This window comes from Magnolia sinica, chromosome 16 (genome assembly GCF_029962835.1).
Source record: "Magnolia sinica isolate HGM2019 chromosome 16, MsV1, whole genome shotgun sequence".
NCBI lineage: Eukaryota > Viridiplantae > Streptophyta > Magnoliopsida > Magnoliales > Magnoliaceae > Magnolia > Magnolia sinica.
In genome coordinates, this window is record NC_080588.1 from 56,978,933 (window position 1) to 56,996,909 (window position 17,977).

The 17,977-nt window shown below is 38.6% G+C and overlaps 1 protein-coding gene across 1 annotated transcript in view; it reads left to right on the forward strand.

The window, feature by feature from the left end:
* Positions 1-6,969, forward strand: part of LOC131229840 (protein TRI1) — a 39,836-nt gene extending 32,867 nt beyond the window's left edge. The window contains exon 2 of the mRNA XM_058225878.1: positions 6,503-6,969. Coding sequence (XP_058081861.1) covers positions 6,503-6,622 — 120 coding nt within the window. The 3' untranslated portion in view covers positions 6,623-6,969. The remainder of the gene's footprint in view (positions 1-6,502) is intronic.
* Positions 6,970-17,977: the final 11,008 nt, after the last annotated feature.

Consider the following 17,977-nt stretch of genomic DNA (forward strand, 5'->3'; position numbering starts at 1 on the left):
TTGTCTAACCTAAATCCGCACCATGTGTCCTCCTTCCATACCTTCGAGTCCTACATTACCGCCTAGCCCCCTATGCACCTTTTTTTTTTTGCATCTAACCTCACCCATTTGTTTTCCTTAAGCCCCAAACAAAATCAAGCAGATTCTCATCCATCCCCTGCATTTTAGTCCCCTCACCCATTTTAGCATGCTTGCAAGGGTCTTTAATCTGCATCCTTTTCTCCCTGCAGCCTAGCCTCCTGGCATTCCAATTGAGTATCTTCATTTGAACACTGCACACAACCCCTTCCCTTTCTTCCCTATTCTGGAAGAGTCGTAATTAACTAGTGACTTAAGTCTCGTTAGCTCTCTTCTTCCTCTCGTAGATAGGTAAGTTATCCCTTGATGCTTTGCCATAGCTTTCTGAGCTCCCCATTCCTCTACAAATTGAAATACAACCACATAATCTTCATTACTGTCACCAAATGATACACCTACCTTCTTTCCCACCAATTTAATTGCCTCTTGGATCCACCATAATCTCTATCACATACTATTATGGCTACAAGCTTGACATTTGGCAATTCTTGACTTCTGCTCAAGGGCCCGACCTCTGTCCTCTTGCTTCTTGTATTGGTGGAATATCTAATGCCTCCATGAACGAGTCATCCATGCCTTGGCTAACCCTCCACCCTTTGTTGTTATGATAGATAGCTTCTCTACATGCGCCACCAATGCCATGTCTTGCTCTCCTTGCGCATAGATATTTCGAGGGTCCAAAATCAAAAGCAACTCCATTGATGCTGAATCAAGATTGTTAGATGATCTCGAAATGAAACATTGGGAGATATCACATATATCATGTAGTGTATTGCATCTTGAGGAAACATTGGGGAAATTTTAGGAAAATGGTGAATTTTTCATTGAAGAGATGTTAATATATTGCATCTAAGGAAATATGTATCACACCCTTGGGTCGCGGAATTATGGTGGGGAGCAATGGGAAAAATCACATGTATCATGTAATGTATCACATCTTGAGGAAACATTGGGAAACCTTTAGGAAAATGGTGGATTTTCAATGAAGAGATGTTAAATGATACATGATTACACACTCAAAACTCAAAACATTACAAAGAAACTAAGCATATAGTTTTATATTGTGTAGGAGACAACGCATACACGCTATGTGTTGTCGGCCATAAGTGATGTAATTATATCTAAAATGAGTTCATAACATTTGAACGTCATACAATACAAGCAATAAAACACAAACAATACACCAAGTTAGCACAGAGGAGTGATGTTGTCCCGAGGAAAATCTTCTTATGTGTACACTAGTGTAATAAGGGCAGACTACAAGGTAAGGAGTAGTAGGCATTTATAGAGCAGATGGCCCACAAATGAGGGATAGAATGTGGTATGTGAGATGGTCCATTGGGAGAAACAATAGAAAGCAATTAGGGGGTGTTTGCTTTTCTATTTACCACCGTAAATGATGGTAAATAAGTAATGATGGCCTCTTGTTGCTGTTTGGAAGAGAGGGAATCGTCAAATATTTATGCCTTGATTTTGAGATTGTTGTCTTGAAAATTGGATGAGAATGTGTGAGTGAAATCTGTGGCTCCCATCGTGTTGTGTCTGATCCACGTCGTCCATCTGTTTTACACGCTCATTTTAGGGCATGAGCCTAAAATTGAGGCATATTATAAGCTCGAGTGGACCACACTGCAGGAAACAAGGGAAATAATGATGTCCACTGTTGAAAGGTGAAACCAACTATGGGTCCACACTAATGTGTATCTGTGATCCAACCTGTTCATAGGGTCAAACAGACATGGATGAAGGTAAAACACAAATATCAACTTGATCCAAAACTTTTGTGGCCCACAAGAAGTTTTCAATGGTAGGCATTTAAGTCCCCCGATTCTTGTGGTATAGTCCACTTACGCATTGGATCTCCCCTAATTTCGGGCTCATGCTCTAAAATGAGCTGGTAAAACGGACAGCGTGGATCAAACACATACATCACGGTGGGCCCGATTTTAGTTTTTCCTCTTCGGCATTAGTGTCTAGCCAATTAAACATCAATGTTGTGGAGGTGGCTGGCTGCAATTCAAAATTTAAATAATGATTACTTATTTACCACGATTTATGGTGGTAAATAGAAAAATCAAAGACCCCCTTAATGAAAGACGAAGACTGAATAGAGACTGGATTATTAAGAGATCTATCGAGATAAGTAAAAGAACTGAATCTTCAAAGAAGACATGGCAAGGGAGTTATAGTATAAGAGATTAAAAGTTACTTCCATGATGGATAGATACAAAAAAGATGAGATGTGAAGTAAAGAGGATTAATGAAGAGAAACCAAATTCATAAAGTTCTCTTAGCGGAAGATAAAAGAGGGGGAAATATCAGAGACATTGCGGGACGTATTATCGATATTGCTAAATACTGCAGGAATCCCAGGAAATATCAAACCATCACATATATCATTATAGTATTAGAGAGATTCTTCTTCATATGTTGGAATTTTTGTATTCTAGAATGGTATCATATCGTTGGTAATCAATATTGAAAATATTATATTTTTCTAAAAGATGTTTATTATTATTATTATTATTATTTAAAGAATAAACTTTTATATAAAAAAGGAAATTTTCTAAAGAAGAATAGAAAGTTTTCTAAAAGAAGATTTTTTTTTTTTTGATAAAAGAAAATTTTCTGAAAGTTTTTTTTTTCACAGAAGTTTTTCTAAAAGATGGAATTCTTCTAAAGAAAGTTTTTAAAGAAGAATTATTTCTAAAAGAATTTTTTTTACAGAAGATTTTTTAAAACAATTTCTTCATTAGAAAACTTTCTTTTAGAAAAAAAATCTACTTATAAAAAATTTTTCTTTAGAAAACTCTCTTTTTTTCAGAAAAAAAATTCTACTATCAGAAAAATTTCTTTAAAAAAATTATTCTTTAGAAAAATTCCTACTTTTAGAAAAATTTATTCTTTCTATTCTTCTTTATAAAATTTTCAAAGAGAGTTTTTGAAGAATAATTTTTTATAAAAGAAGAAAGCTTTGTCGAGTTTTTAAAGAAAATTTTTTTATAAAGGAAGAAAGCTTTGTCCTTCTAAGAAGAATAGAAAGAAGAAGGAAGTTTTCTTCTTAAAAAAAAAAAATTCTTCCTTAGAAAACTTTCTTTTAAAAAAAGTTCTTTTTCTAGAAAAATTTCTTCTTTTAGAGAAATTTATCCTTTAGAAAACTTCATTCTTTAGAAAAAAGTTCTTCTTTGGTTTTCCTCAAATTGAAGGCTGAAGCAAAAGATAAAGAAAATGTAATTGTTCGGTTGATTATTGTGGAGAATGTTAGGAGTGGCTTTTGATACTTGGTCACTAGACTCACACTAGAACTCATCATCCTAACATGACTCAAGCACTGTAGGAGGTTGGGTCTTGTCAATTTGTAGTGCTCATCATGGAGCTAATTGGCAGATCGGCCACGCGGGGAGAATGACTTGACATAGAATGAGACGTGGGATTTTGTGTTCCAAGGAAACTCAAAACCTTCTCACTAGACTCACACTAGAACTCATCATCCTAACATGACTCAAGCACTGTAGGAGGTTGGGTCTTGTCAATTTGTAGTGCTCATCATGGAGCTAATTCGCAGATCGGCCACGCGGGGAGAATGACTTGACATAGAATGAGACGTGGGATTTTGTGTTCCAAGGAAACTCAAAACCTCCTCAGCAACGGATGCATATGGATATAAGGGTTAATTGAATTGTGAACAACAATCCTAGCCCTCTACTTGTGGTGATGCTTCTTGGAGTCCAACTTGGAAGTATTGTCATTGTGATTTGTTGCTGCACAGAATGCAAGATGATTTGGAGTTGCCCAAAACAATGACATGAATGCTAAGGAAATTGCAATTAGGTTAGTTCCACTTTATTGAATCAGCATTGGAGTCCAATTCAGTGGTGCATCCAAACACACCTTAAATACAAGGAAAGATGCTTTGATAGATGTATCAGGAAAGAGGCCGAAGGCTTGCTCAGATGTGTGGGGTTCATTATGAATTCATGTCTTGGTCCATGACTAAGTAGATTTCTGCAAAGATGTTGTAGCCTTAGTAGTATGTAGGTGGTTTTGCCTAGTTGCTGTATTGATGTGAAAGTGTTTCCTGATGGCTATTTTGACAAGGAAATTGTTTTTGGTTGGATTACACTATTGGTTTAGGCACCCAACCTGGTTACCCCTTCCGGAGGTGACTGCCCCAACTAACAAGCAGTAAAGCAACAAGGGAATTCTTATTGTTCAACACCTGCAATATATCATCATCTAAAGCCTAATACCAATTAATTGAAGTCAGCTTCATGAATCATGTTCTGCCAGTCCACTCTGCAAGGGCCAGACCTTCAGTTAGACCATAGGTCATCAAGTCTTTTCTTACTATGTCTACCCACATCCTTTTGGGCCTTCTCCTTGCCCTTGTAGAGCCTTCAACTTGTACCAACTCACTCCTAATTGGCGCAGTTTTGTCTCTGTTATGCATGACGAAACCATCTAAGTCTACTTTCCTTCATCTTATTACTTACTGGTACTACCATGTTTCCTCGTATGTATTAATTTCTAATTCTATCCTTGTCTTGCCACTCGTCCATCTCAATATCCTCATTTCAGCTACACATTCTATGAAGATGTTGTTCTTTAACTGCCCAACATTTTGTCCCATAAAACATGGCTGGTCTTATAGCTAATCCTATAAAATACCCCTTTCAGTTTGATTGGTACACGGCTATCACATAAAACTCTATAGGCACATCTCCATTTCTTTCTCCTAGCTTGAATTCTATTGGCAACATCCTTTTCAATCTCTCCACTCATGAATTATTGATCCAAGGTAATGACCAAGGTATCGAAAGTGGTCATTTTGGGAAAACAAAAGGTATTGAAAGTGTTCAACATCTGCAATATGTGCAAGCTGAAAATAAAGGTTGTGTTTTGAATTAGACCCCTAAAATGATGACTGAAAATGATGAGTTTCTTGTATTTTTATTCAGTATGCAATTCAATTGTGTAGAGCATTCTACTGGTGGAAAATTGACACAATTGTGATCGGGTAGTTAAATCGTTGTTCTTGAAAGGATTATTATTTACATCCAGTGTGCAGATCAATAACGAAAAGATCTATATGATCATGTCTGATTCCCGAGTATGAATAATCTATCTATATCACTGTTAAAAAGAAAAAAAGAAAAAGAAAAGAAAAGGAGGAAAATAAAAGTCTATTAACATCCACATTTTGGTGAAATTATTTTCACCGAATTCAATTGTTTCATTCCTTTTTAGGTTCTAGTTTCAGTAACAAGAGTAGGGATGTTTTTAGTATCTTTGGGTTTTTTCTCAAGTATAGAAGGCATGGCTAGGGCCTGCTGCATGCTGTTTTGAGGCACATAATACTTTTTTTTTTGGGGAGAATTGGAGCTCCTTTTTTGCCAGGAGGTAGAGAATCCAAACTGATATTTTGTGTTGTGGGTTTTATCTTCCTCTTCTCGTGGTAACCAAAGATTGATTTGATTTGGTTCCGTGGTACTTTCTGTTGGCTGTGATTGATTTGTTATTAACTGATTTTTATCTAGTTTGTTTGCTGCAATTTCACATTCTTGGCGGCGATCGTGAGATCCACGATGTCCATCATCTGGGTCCTAGTGGAGTCGTTGTTGCCAAAAAATCAGGCCAGTCCATTGGTCACATGGCCAGTTTCTGGTCCAAGCTGGCCAAGTTTTTCTTACCTGTCCATTTGTTGCATAACTATGCCAACCCAGTCAGTCCAATGGCCTGGCTTTTGGCAGGGCCCTCCATATGGATGGACCTATCTGTTGGATGGCTTGGTGGGCTGCCTTCCATGTACGTGTGGATTAAAACCTACCTGATAGTAGGTGGTTGATCTTGTATCCTGGTGTTTGCCTGTATGAGTACTTTTGTTCTGTGATTTTATCTGAATTTTCAATCTTCTTACATCCTTAATTTAGTGGGCTTTCTGACAAGCTTTCAGACATCTTGTAGTCAATGGAAATTTTAACTATATTAGAGGTTTGTTAATTCTACAGGTGTGTGTACCCCATCCCATTCTCTTGTGGCTGCATGTGCCAATGTATTAAATGCCATAATTGAGCTGTCCATCGAGTGGGTCCTACCTTTTGTGCCCAAGAGTGAAAATTAAGACCTGTTTCATCAAGTGGGCTATGGTGTATGAAATGAATAGACTATCCATTTGTTCGGTACGCCCAACTGATGAGTGTGGTAGTCTGATGTTTTTGGCGAGGCATTGAAAAAGGTGGGGTCCCTGCCTGATGGACAGCTTGGAATTTCACAAACATGCCAGCTTGGCACATGCAGCTACATGTGAATGGGTTGGGACAAATGTGTCTGAGAATTAGTGAAACCAGAGTTAGCACTTGGATCATTTGATGCACTTTACATGAAATCGGATGGTGATTCTATTTCTCGTCTGTTCTTTTGGTAGGACCCGGAAAACAAGAAGATCATACTGTGTGATGAGAAATTGAAAAAGATATTCGGAGGGAAAGACCGTGTTGGATTTCTTGAGATTTCAGGGCTGCTTAATCCTCACTTTATGAAATGAAATCCTCTTCTCAAGAACTCAACTGAAAGTCCAACAAAGAAGGAAAAAGAGTAAAATTTCCACGGAGCTGGCTTTTTGTACATGGGTTAGTTTCTAGTTGATCTTGATACTCATTGAAAAGGATGCCAAAATGCTAGTCGGGTAACTGCAATTAGTCGTAGCACTCCTTTCTTGCATTTGCAGGCAAACAACTTCGTATTTTGTCAAGTTTTGTTCTTGTGCCACCTTGGTATATGGTGCAAGATCTTATGCGGCCTCTTTTTAATCTTGTTTTTACCTTAACATCTAAAGCCTTGGGAGGAACGGGTATATTTGCAGTTTTATAAATGTCTTCAGTTTGCACTCAAGTAGAGAACTGCTTTGTCCTGACAAGTTCCTCTTTTTTTTTTTTTTCTTTTTCAGTACTTTGTATGCACGTGCTTTTTTGTGTTTCACCTCCCATATATCATGTTTATATGTCCTGTGATTACTCAGAGCACAATGCCCTCTGATTTCAAGGTTTTCTTGAATACGTCCTGCTGTATTGTACCACGATGCATAGGGACTATTGCCTTTGAATCTGGGTGATTCAAATAATCCAGACTGTTTACATGATAAGTCTTTACCTTGCATGGTGTATAAAAAACAAATAAAATCTTTGCATTGGATAATTTTAGCACATTGAAAATCAGCTTTTTTGTTTTGAAATGGATAGTGACTATCACCTTTGTATAATAGGGTTGAGGTATTCAATCTGAGGGATTTTTCAGGCATCTCCTATACAAGAGAAGCCCTTTCTCATGAACGGTTTGGGGTTATTGAAAAGAACCAAATTATCCGGTTTGGGTTATTGAAAGAACTTAGTAACAAGTTAGGAGGTATCCTGAATTACAATGCATGATGCATTTTTCAGTGTCAGGAATGATTTGTTGTTACCCCTAATGTGATGAATCAATGAATTTTCCTTGTAATTGCTTCCAAGAGAACCTTCCGTAGGCTCTCTACTCACTAAAGAGTCAAGTCCGACCGGATGATTGAATTTCTTAGTTCATGGTTGGGATTAAGATATTCTGTAGACTTTAAAAAAAATAAAAATAAATTATTGTGGATGTGGGCCATTTTTATTTCTCTGGACATCTAAGTTGGTTAGTGTGATTGGGATTAAGATATTCAAGATTTATGGATGGCTAGATTTGAAATGATATATTTCGCCTACATCTAGGGCTGTACATTGAGCCGAGTCGAGTCGAGGTGGGTCAAGCTTGGCTTGGCTCGTTTGTGCTCTCCTCGTTTGATTGCCAAACCTTTTGAGTCGAGCTCGAGGCGAGCTAGTGGATCGAGTCGAGATGAGCTTACCTTGAGTTTGAGTCGAGTGTGCTCCCAACCCGACCCAACCCAACACTCAATCTTCACATGACTCAACCCAGCAGCCCGGCCCAACCCCAAAATCAAATATTCAATTAATAATATATATATAGAGTCATAGAGGGTACCTTTGCAGAGAGAGAGAGAGAGAGAGAGAGAGAGAGAGAGAAGTAGGGAAGGGAAATGGAAAGAAAGGGACGAATGGGTGGGGTATGGTTTAAGTTTTAATTTTTAAATATAATAATATATAATATATTATAATATATAATCGAGTTGAGCCAAGCTCGAGCTTTGAGCCGAGTCGGGTTCGAGTTGAGTCAAGCTCAACTCGGCTTATTTTCAAAATGAGCTGGGTCATGAAGCTTGGCTCGTCTTGAGTTGTCATTCGAATCGGGCGAGCTAGATCGAGCCAAGCCTAGCGAGCTTTTAGAGCTAGCTTGGCTCATTTACATCGCTAAAGCTTGCTAGGCTTGGCTCATTTACATCCCTACCTATATACTTTGTGCATTACGTACATGTACTGATCTGGAGTGTCGAACTTGTGGGCCAACTTATGACTGGAGCACAACCCAAGAGTGATTCTGATCGTACCCTCGTCGCATCTGTATTTTTCATGCTGTGGGTTTTCCATCTTCGTGCCATCCAACATAGGCCTAGTGGGATTTCACCACCAATGGGTACTCCAATCCCCGACCTTGTGTTGAAACTCGAGGGAGTCTATCACCGAGGCAAGGACAAGGACCCAAAATCATTTGGATTGGTTTTTGGCAAGGGCTATTTAGCGCCTATTTGGAGGTGTAGGGGATTAGATGAGGGTTTGTGAGCAGGAGATTAAGGGAGAATTTGTAAAACTGCATCCAAACGAACAACATGTAGTTTGAATTAAAACAGTGTTGAGGCATCAAACTACACTTTTTAGGGTGTCCAAATGTGCCCTTAATTTGTACAAGGGCCTCGTTCGTGGGATCGAGATTATTGATATATGGGCCCCATAATCTGTAGATTGGTTAACTATATCTAAATCTGGACCATTTGATGAAATTTGGTCCAAAGTGAGCTAGAATGATTTTCTAGTGTCAACTAAACTACTTTGAATATTTATGGTCTTCCAAATTGATGTCCAATAGATGCCCTTTTGATGAGATTTCACGGAGAAATTTAATTTTCTTGGAATAGTAAGATATCCCAATAATATATGCATCAGAATTCTAAATACAAAAAAATTTAAAATATATTTATGAGGTGATTTGCTGGTGCAGAATGATCCGATGCGGATGATGACCTTCTAACTTAAAAGGTCTCTCCCCAATTTATCCCAATACAGACAAAATCAAGCAACCCAAAGTAACTCGTTTGGCAAGTGTCAAGGAGAGCTCCAACAGTCCACAGAGGTGGACCACAAAGGTGAAAAAGGTGGAATAAAGGAAATGAAGATGGAGGTGTTCTTTCCCTGCCCTTTCTCTATACTTTGTCTCATATGCCCAATGGAGGGTCACTTTAATGCTCTCCTCCAAGGTAAGATTTATATATAAAGGAGGAGGTTAGGATTTCAAGGGGGTCCTAGTATGGTATTAAACCACCCTATGAACAACTTTGTATCTTATTGGGAAGGGAGTGCATTGATCTGTCTTATCCAACTCATGATCTAATTCTCTAATTGTCATGGCTATCTACTGGGGATCTGTATCCCATGCTAGTAAAATAGTGGACCATCCAGTTCGGACCATTAGGCCATTATTAAGTGCTATCAAAAAAATTTTAATGGTATAAATAAAACTTTGATGATAAAAAATATTTAAAAAGCTAATTAAAACATTTTAAGTTCCGGGCTCAATAGAAAAATCACTTGATGAGTTCTCGATTTCATAGATGTAGTTATTAGAAAGTCTTTTGGTAAAACATAGTGAGTTACTTGTTGGCCCGTGCAAGAATCAACAGTTCTAGGTAGAAATACCCAAGTATGTATATTTTTAATGGCTTTAGGTAGTCTCATAGGAAGAGTCAAAGCCTACCAGTTAGGCCCGTGACCTATATATGTTATCTGGGCAAAGAATTATTCATTTCTATGCAACATCAAGTTGAGATCATCATGATAATCTCATCTAGGCCAATGAATGTTAGATCAGTAACTTCAACACGATCCAACTAGTGTAAGTGTACCAAAGGTCTGACTGTGGATCTTATATCCATGGTACACTTACACTCCTATGTGAGTCAAGGAAGAAGGCATACCAATATGAAGTCGGATCCATGGAGGAGATTGTTCATCTTCTCTCAAGTTAGTTCCGTCACATAGGATAACTGTACATCTCACCATAGAATGTCTATAGGTGTGTCATATATATCTGTGATAGTTATGGCGTATACATGGTATTTAGATCCATGGGCCACGACTCTCCTTGATTAATAAGCATAGTGTTCAATCTTTAGCTCCCAAGGATTATAGAGGATGCACTCCTCAACTGACCCTTATTCATGAAAGTTTAAAGTTACACTATGCACCAAGACACATCAAGGTATTCACAAGGGACTCCTGGTCATTATGCTCTATAATTGAGATTAGCCTTATGCCAGTGGATTAGAGCTCATATTGGTTTTGTAGGGCATATCATCCAACACCTTTTTCACCATATGCTTCGTGCATCCAAAAGACCCTTAGTTACTCTTTTAGGGTGCACTTGGGAAAGCATTGGGAACAAATCGACATCCTATGTGATAAAAATTAGTATGATAAAATGGCAGATAAAATGGCATTTAAAAGTTGCTGAATACCTTAAAATAACTTTTAAAAAAAAATATCATTTTTTTACTTGAGAGAGAGAGAGAGAGAGAGAGAGAGAGAGAGAGAGAGAGAGAAGGCTCCGCATGATGGGCAACCAACATTAAGGTGGGGCCCAGGCGATGGATGGTGCATGATGGACAACCAACATTAAGGTGGGGCCCAGGCGATGGATGGTCCATATCAAAGATGGCCCCACATGATGGATGACCCACTTCGAAGGTAGAGCCCACCTGATGGATGGTCCATATTGAAGGTGGACTCCACATGATGGCTAGCGACATTGAAGGTGGGTCCCACATGATGGGTGACCCACATTAAGGTAGGTCCTACATAATGAACAATCAACATCAAAGGTTGGCTCCTAATAATAATTGGCCTACATCCAAGGTAGGCCCCATATGATGGACGGCCCACTTCAAAGTTGGGCTCCATATGATGGTTAATCCACATTCAACGTGTGCCCTGCATAATGGACAATCCACAACCAATGTTTGACATGATGGATGACCTGCATCCAAGGTGGGCCATGCATGATGGATAGCTCACATTGAAGGTGGTCCTCACAAGTTTGATGGTCCACATTGAAGGCATGCCTCGTACATTGAACAATTCACATTGAAGATAGGTCCAGGTCATTCCACATAACGAATAGTCAACATCAAAGGTTGACCTCACATAATGGATGGTGGATACTAAAGGTGGATCCCACATGATGGCTGACTCAACATCAAAGGTGGTTCTAAATGATGCATGATCCACATCAAGGTAATGCTGAAAAAAGAATTTATGAATATTGTAATTTATGAATTCTTTTTAGGATTAAATGTATTATTTACTTGGCATATTTGTGCGTTGAACAAGTAGAGCCCAAGACTAACTACTCAAGGCATAAGTAGCTAAAGCAAAATGACTAACGATCCAAATGGACCCTTGGAATCTGTTTGACATGCAAAACTTTCCTAATTAATTTTAGCTCTCAAGCCCAATTAGTCAGACTATAAGTTATGGTGCACTCAGTGCACATGGCTGTGCGGCATCCAATCCATGAAATAGATTGTCCCCATCATGAGGATTACCTCGTGCAAATGCCATATCCACTCAAGCGGGCTACTTGTATTTTTTCTATTTGTCAATGACTGCGAATTATTTAATAGTGTGGTCCACTGGAAGGGTAGATAGGGCCGATTTTGCAAGAGGTGATTGTGGTGGTGCCAACCTATTGAAAGGGTTGGATTTTGTGTGAACTTTAACTGGTTGGAAGTTATCCACTGGGTGGACCTTACTTTGTGGTTCAACTAGTTGAACTTGAGACCCTCTCTTGAAAAATAACATGTTCTTGATTCAACAGATTAAAAATAACATGTTCTTAAATCAACAGAAATTTGTGTATTTTTTTCATTGTTATTTCTTTTATGTTTCATTAATGTTTCTCAAACCTACCCAATCACTATTTACTAAAAGTTTTAATATTGCGGATGTTTTGGTCTCTCTCTTGGCACGAGCATATATATATATATATATATATATATATATGATCTTCTATGAACCAGACCAGAGGAGAACATACTGTGGGCCACACCAAGTGAAATAGATTGGATGGTGGGCATTCCCTTACATATTGTTTCCACTCATGCGGCCTGCCTGAATCATGGATGGTGGGCGTTCCCTTGCATACATTAGATGTGTTGGCTATATTAGGCCTGGGTCACAAAAAAATCAGCCATATCCGTCATTTAGGTGAGTCATACGAGTGAAATAGTGTGAAGGGGGACGCTCACGGTCCAAACTGTTTCCATTTGTGTGGCCCACTTGAATCAAGAATAGGTCTGATTTTTAGGCCCGAACCTAAATTTTATTTTGGTATGTAACCGTTGGAGTTGATTTCATTTAATCATTATAATTATTACAGTAGGCCCTAAAAAAAATCAAGGGTGGGTGTCTCTTCTAAAACCGTTTTCTTTGGTATGACCCACATGAATCACATTTTGGCTTGATTTTTTTGGCCCAGTATCTAATTTGGGATGAAACATCTAATGGTTGGAGTGAATTTCTCCCAAACATGGGCAATGTAAAAAATCAAGGATGGGCACTCTCCCCTAATATGGTCCACTTGAATTATATGGATGAGCCTGATTTGTGGACCCATGCCTAAAATTGAGCACTAGAAGTGGATTTTAAAAATAAATAATAAGTAATGGTGGAGCCCACCGAGCATGAATTTTCTGTTTCCACGTGTCAACCAATGTAAATAAGTAATCATTATTAACAAGCGTAATTGATGACGGGGCCTCTCGTAATGTTGATAGGTTCACGTGTTTGGAATGCTATGACGCTAGAGTCGAGGAAAGAAAACTCCGTGGCTGAAAAAATCTATGGGGCCCTCCATTATTTATGTGTTTGATCGATGCCATCCATCCATTTTATCGACTCATTTTATGATATGAACACAAAAATGAGACAGATCCAGAGTGCCAGTGGAGCACACCACATGAAATAAGAGGAATCGTGGGTGTATCATTGAAAAGGTTTTGAGGGACATTTTTTTTTTGATGAAGCTGACCTTATGAATATGAGTAGGTTGGATGACAGGTACACATATTTATGGCCATGAGCCGCATTTCAACTTTCAACGGTGGACGTCATTCTTCCCCTTGTTTCCCATGGTGTGGTTCACTTGGGAAGTTAATTTGCCTCACTTTTGAGTTCATGCCTTAAAATGAGCTGGTAAAACAAATGTTTGGCATAGATCAAAGACATCGCGGTAGGGCTTGTAGATTTAAAAAGGATGCAATCCTTGTTGATTACATACAATTAGGGGTGCACGTTAGTCGGTTCGGTCCGGTTCCGGAGTGAAATTAGAATCCAATTATTCCTAAGGAAAATGGAAACCAAAATTGGACTGTTATCACCCTGGGAATCGAACCGGAACTGGACGGTAAAAACCAGTTCGGTCCTATGATTCTGGGCTTTTTATAATCTGGCTCAATTGGGAAGTGGAGAGAGAGAGAGAGAGAGAGAGAGAGAGAGAGAGTGGAATGGAATAGGGACAGCAGGGCAGTGTGAAGAGAATCAAAATATTATGATTTAGTTACTTATTTTAAATATTTATTGCTTAGGATGGTCCGATTCCACGGTTCGTTTTTATGGTTCGGTTCAGTTCTACATAACCCCAAACTGAACTTATCAGTTCTTTGATTTTCGGAACTAGAATTGAAACCAGTGCACTTCAGAACTGGACTAAACTGTGCGGTTTGGTCTGTTCTAGTCCAGTTTACTGGTTCTACCAGTTCCATATGCACCCCTACATACAATGTATTATGTTTTTAATATGAATTGGAAAAGATTATTTCCCATTTTCAAACATTGATGAGAAGTTATCATTTTATTTATATGAAAATGGAAAATTAAATGGGTGAGAAGTTATGATTACTAATTTGCACAAGGGACATTGGGTCCACTTGGGATTTGGATTCGGTAGTGACCCCACCTGTACCAGCTTGGTACTAGTTGGTTACGGAAAAAGACCCGTGGGCTTACCATGATATATGTATTTTATCATTGCCATCCATCTACTTCCCGAGATCATTTTACGCCATGAGAAAAAAAGTGAGATTGATCCAAATCTCTAGTGGATCACACCACACGAAGCAATGGTGAATGAACACCCACAATTAAAAACTTCTTGAGAGCCACAGAAGTTGCCGATCAAGCTGATATTTGTGTTTTCCCTCTGTGTGTGGGTGGATGGCAAATAAGCATTCCAGTGTGGATGAAGGGAACAGACTGATGGTGTGACTTTAATGTTTTCCCTTCATTCATGTCTGTGTGACTGTAATGTTTACTTGCCATCCCGTTAAATATACCTGGATGAAGAGAAAATACAAATATCGGCTTGGTCCAAAACTTTTGTGGGCCCGAGAAGTTTTTAATGATGAGCATTCAATCACAATTGTTTCCTGTGGTGTGGTCAACCTGAGGTTTGGATTTACCTAATTTTTGAGATGATGCCCTAAAATGAGTAAGAAAAAATGAATGGACAACGTGGATAAGACACATACATCATGGTGTGGTCCAGAGAGCTTTTCAAGCACCAACAGTACGGAGAGCTCCATACGACAGGGGTCCTATGGGAGCTGAGTTCTCCCTCTTACCATGCTTCACCTAATTTAGTCTTAGAATTAAAAAACAAGCTTTATCTGTGACTCAGGTGGACAATATGATTGAAAATCGTGTACAGGTTTACGCCTACCCTTTAACTTGTTTCCATTGGTGTGGTCGACTTGAATCATGGATGGAACTATTTATAGCCTGAGGCCTAAATTTATATGTGCCATCTAATGCGCTCCATGTGGATTTCACATTATGCACATCTTTCTCAACTTTTTTCCTTTTTCTTTTGGTGTGGACCACTTGAATCACAAGTCATGGTGATTTTAGGGCTTAGACCAAATGTGGGCTACCATATTGATGTACTGAGTGGAATTTATATACATATCAAAATGAGGCCTAATTAAACCGGTATGTTGGGTATCATGGCTCTCCATTTTTTTCTTTTTCTTTTTTGTAAAAAATAAAATCGCTACTTTTTAACTAGCCTTATATACGTGATGGCCTATATTGCAATGCATGAACCGGAATTGATAGAGCCTCTCTCTCTCTCTCTCTCTCCTCTCTCTCTATATCTATCTGGGGAACCACCTTAATGTGTACCAAACATGTGAACCGTGCGTCAGATGTGGCAATAAAAAATTAATCAAGTTCGAAACTCAAGTAGGCTACCCCGCAGGGAAAGCATAAAATCATGCATAAGACCTCTAAATCATGTGGTGTGGTGAGGATGAACTTTGGAATGGGGCGAATTTTGGTTTCTCCATTCATTAAGGTAGGATGCATGTGATGAATGGGTTGGATGACGTATGCACAGCATGGTGGGCCACACGCAAACCTACGGTGGGCATCTCCACTCCGCTGTTTTCTTTTTAATGTAGTCCACCTGAGTAATAAATTGGGCCAATTTTTCGGCTTGGTGCTAATACTGGGGGACACAGCTGATGAATGGGTTGGATGTCTAATACACATCATGTTAGGCTCTATACAACATGACTCTACCATCTACGTGTGATTAAATTTAGAGATCCCCTGCAGGGGTCATTTGGATTTGGGGCATTCAGTTTTTCTGGGAATCCTAATCTTCATTGACAGTGGACCGATATAGAATGGGTCGTGAACACTTTCACGGCAAAGATGGACCAGAGAAGGCCTGATCGGAGGCGGAAGTGATCATACTGTCAAAACCCTAAAATAGGCATATCTCGCAAACCAGAATGAATTATTTGCGTATAATATATGATTTTGTGTAGGAGAAGCTACTTTAGCCAACTAACCCTGGTGTGTAGGGCTTCCCATGCTGGATTTGTGAGATTCCATCAGATCGACGGTCGAAAGTCCATTTTAATTTCATTTTTACTATTTATAATAAGTTTTAGTTCAGTCATTACTCTTAATGCTTTAAGTTTTAGGAGTCGTGCCCAATATGAAAAAGGTTTAGAAAAATTAAGAGAATAACGTGGTTAGGCTAAATTGAGCACTTACTATTTTTGACTGAAAACCAGGAAGTCTAGTAGAAATCATGACCGTCTATAAATAATAAGTCGACTATTTATAGTAAGTCATGTTTTTAGGGAGTGTGATTATGAAACTTCTTCATAAGTTTGATATCACTATTTAAAGGATTGTAAATTCATTTTTATCATCAATCAATTTATTTTCTATTTTATTAGAATTTATTTCTTTTTATTCCCTTGTGGTTTTGAGGAATCTCTATGAGGAGTCTAAGGGCGTGTTTGGCCGGACGCATTAGAGTGGAGTAGATGGGATGAGATACAATTTAAGGTAACTGATGGATTATCAATAGTTGTCCATTGACATTGCAATAGTCCAGGATGGAGAAGGAAGTGTGTTTGGATGGGTTGTGAGATTGGGTAATGCTCCAGTTATAAACAGTGGTAGTGTTTGGAAATGCCAAGTTTATTGGTACTCCCATGTGGTCATGCGTGTTTGGTGCAATAGCCGTCCGGCTATGGTAATGGATGCCCTCCTACAGTGTGGTCTGGGGCAGCCTTGTATCTAACGATCCTAGCATGTGGATCCAACGGCTGTTGGTCATAGTGGGTTAAGTGTGAGGTGGGGTTAGTTAGTGACCCGCTCATCCAGGTCAAGAATACCAACTGACCATTTTAGATGGTGACTTCAGTTGGGAGGTGACGCATTGATGTTGATACATGGCTTTTATTTGGTGCCGGTCTGGACCTCTTATCAACGTCAATTTGTGTCCACAAATATAGAATTTCATGGCTCACTTTTATCATCAATATCTCATAAACAAGAAAGATTAAATGCTAAGGAACATCATGCATCAAGTTTGCAGACCATAACGAAGTTTCAGTGGAGTTCATTAAAACAGTCGAATATCCAACGGCTGTAACTAGAATTTAATAATGACATACAAAATGAAAAACATAACCATGATCCCCGTTACACTCTCTTCCCAATGGACGTGGCGGCATCATCAGTCAACGTAGCTCAAAAAATCACGGCTCGAGTCGTCTGTTGGGTCGACGAAAAGGAAGTCCTTTTGTCAAGTACATCACAACATGCAGATACATATCCCTCATATTTGGCTCGTCCTATAGCTGGTTGAGCAGTTGTATTACTGTAGTGATTGTCTCAAAAAAAGACGCTTCTTTTCAGTTTTTGAAGGCTCGATGTCTAATGCTGCTATAGCCTTCAACTTCCAATCTGGCCTCATCCCAAGAAATATATATGTCTGATCGGCGACCAACGAGTACAATGTAATATTTCTCTTTGCCCATCAGTATTGACATGTCTATCAAAGAAGTAAAATGAGAGCATACAAATCATAAAAGAAGAATCATTTTAGTAATTCATTAAAAATACAAATGACTAGCATATCCAAATGTATAGATACGTAAATAAATATACTTATAAGGAATCGTATCGAAATGTATAGAAATGTAATTGAATAGAAATGCATATAAATTAAATAAATTGATACCTAATCAAGATGGAAGATTAGTGTGTCTATCCAAATGTATAGAAATAGTTATGAATACGTACCCTTGTAGTGGTGGACTGTAGTAGAGCATAAATATTTACATTTATGGATATTTTCCATCGACAATATCATAATAAGCTATCTGATCTGATTA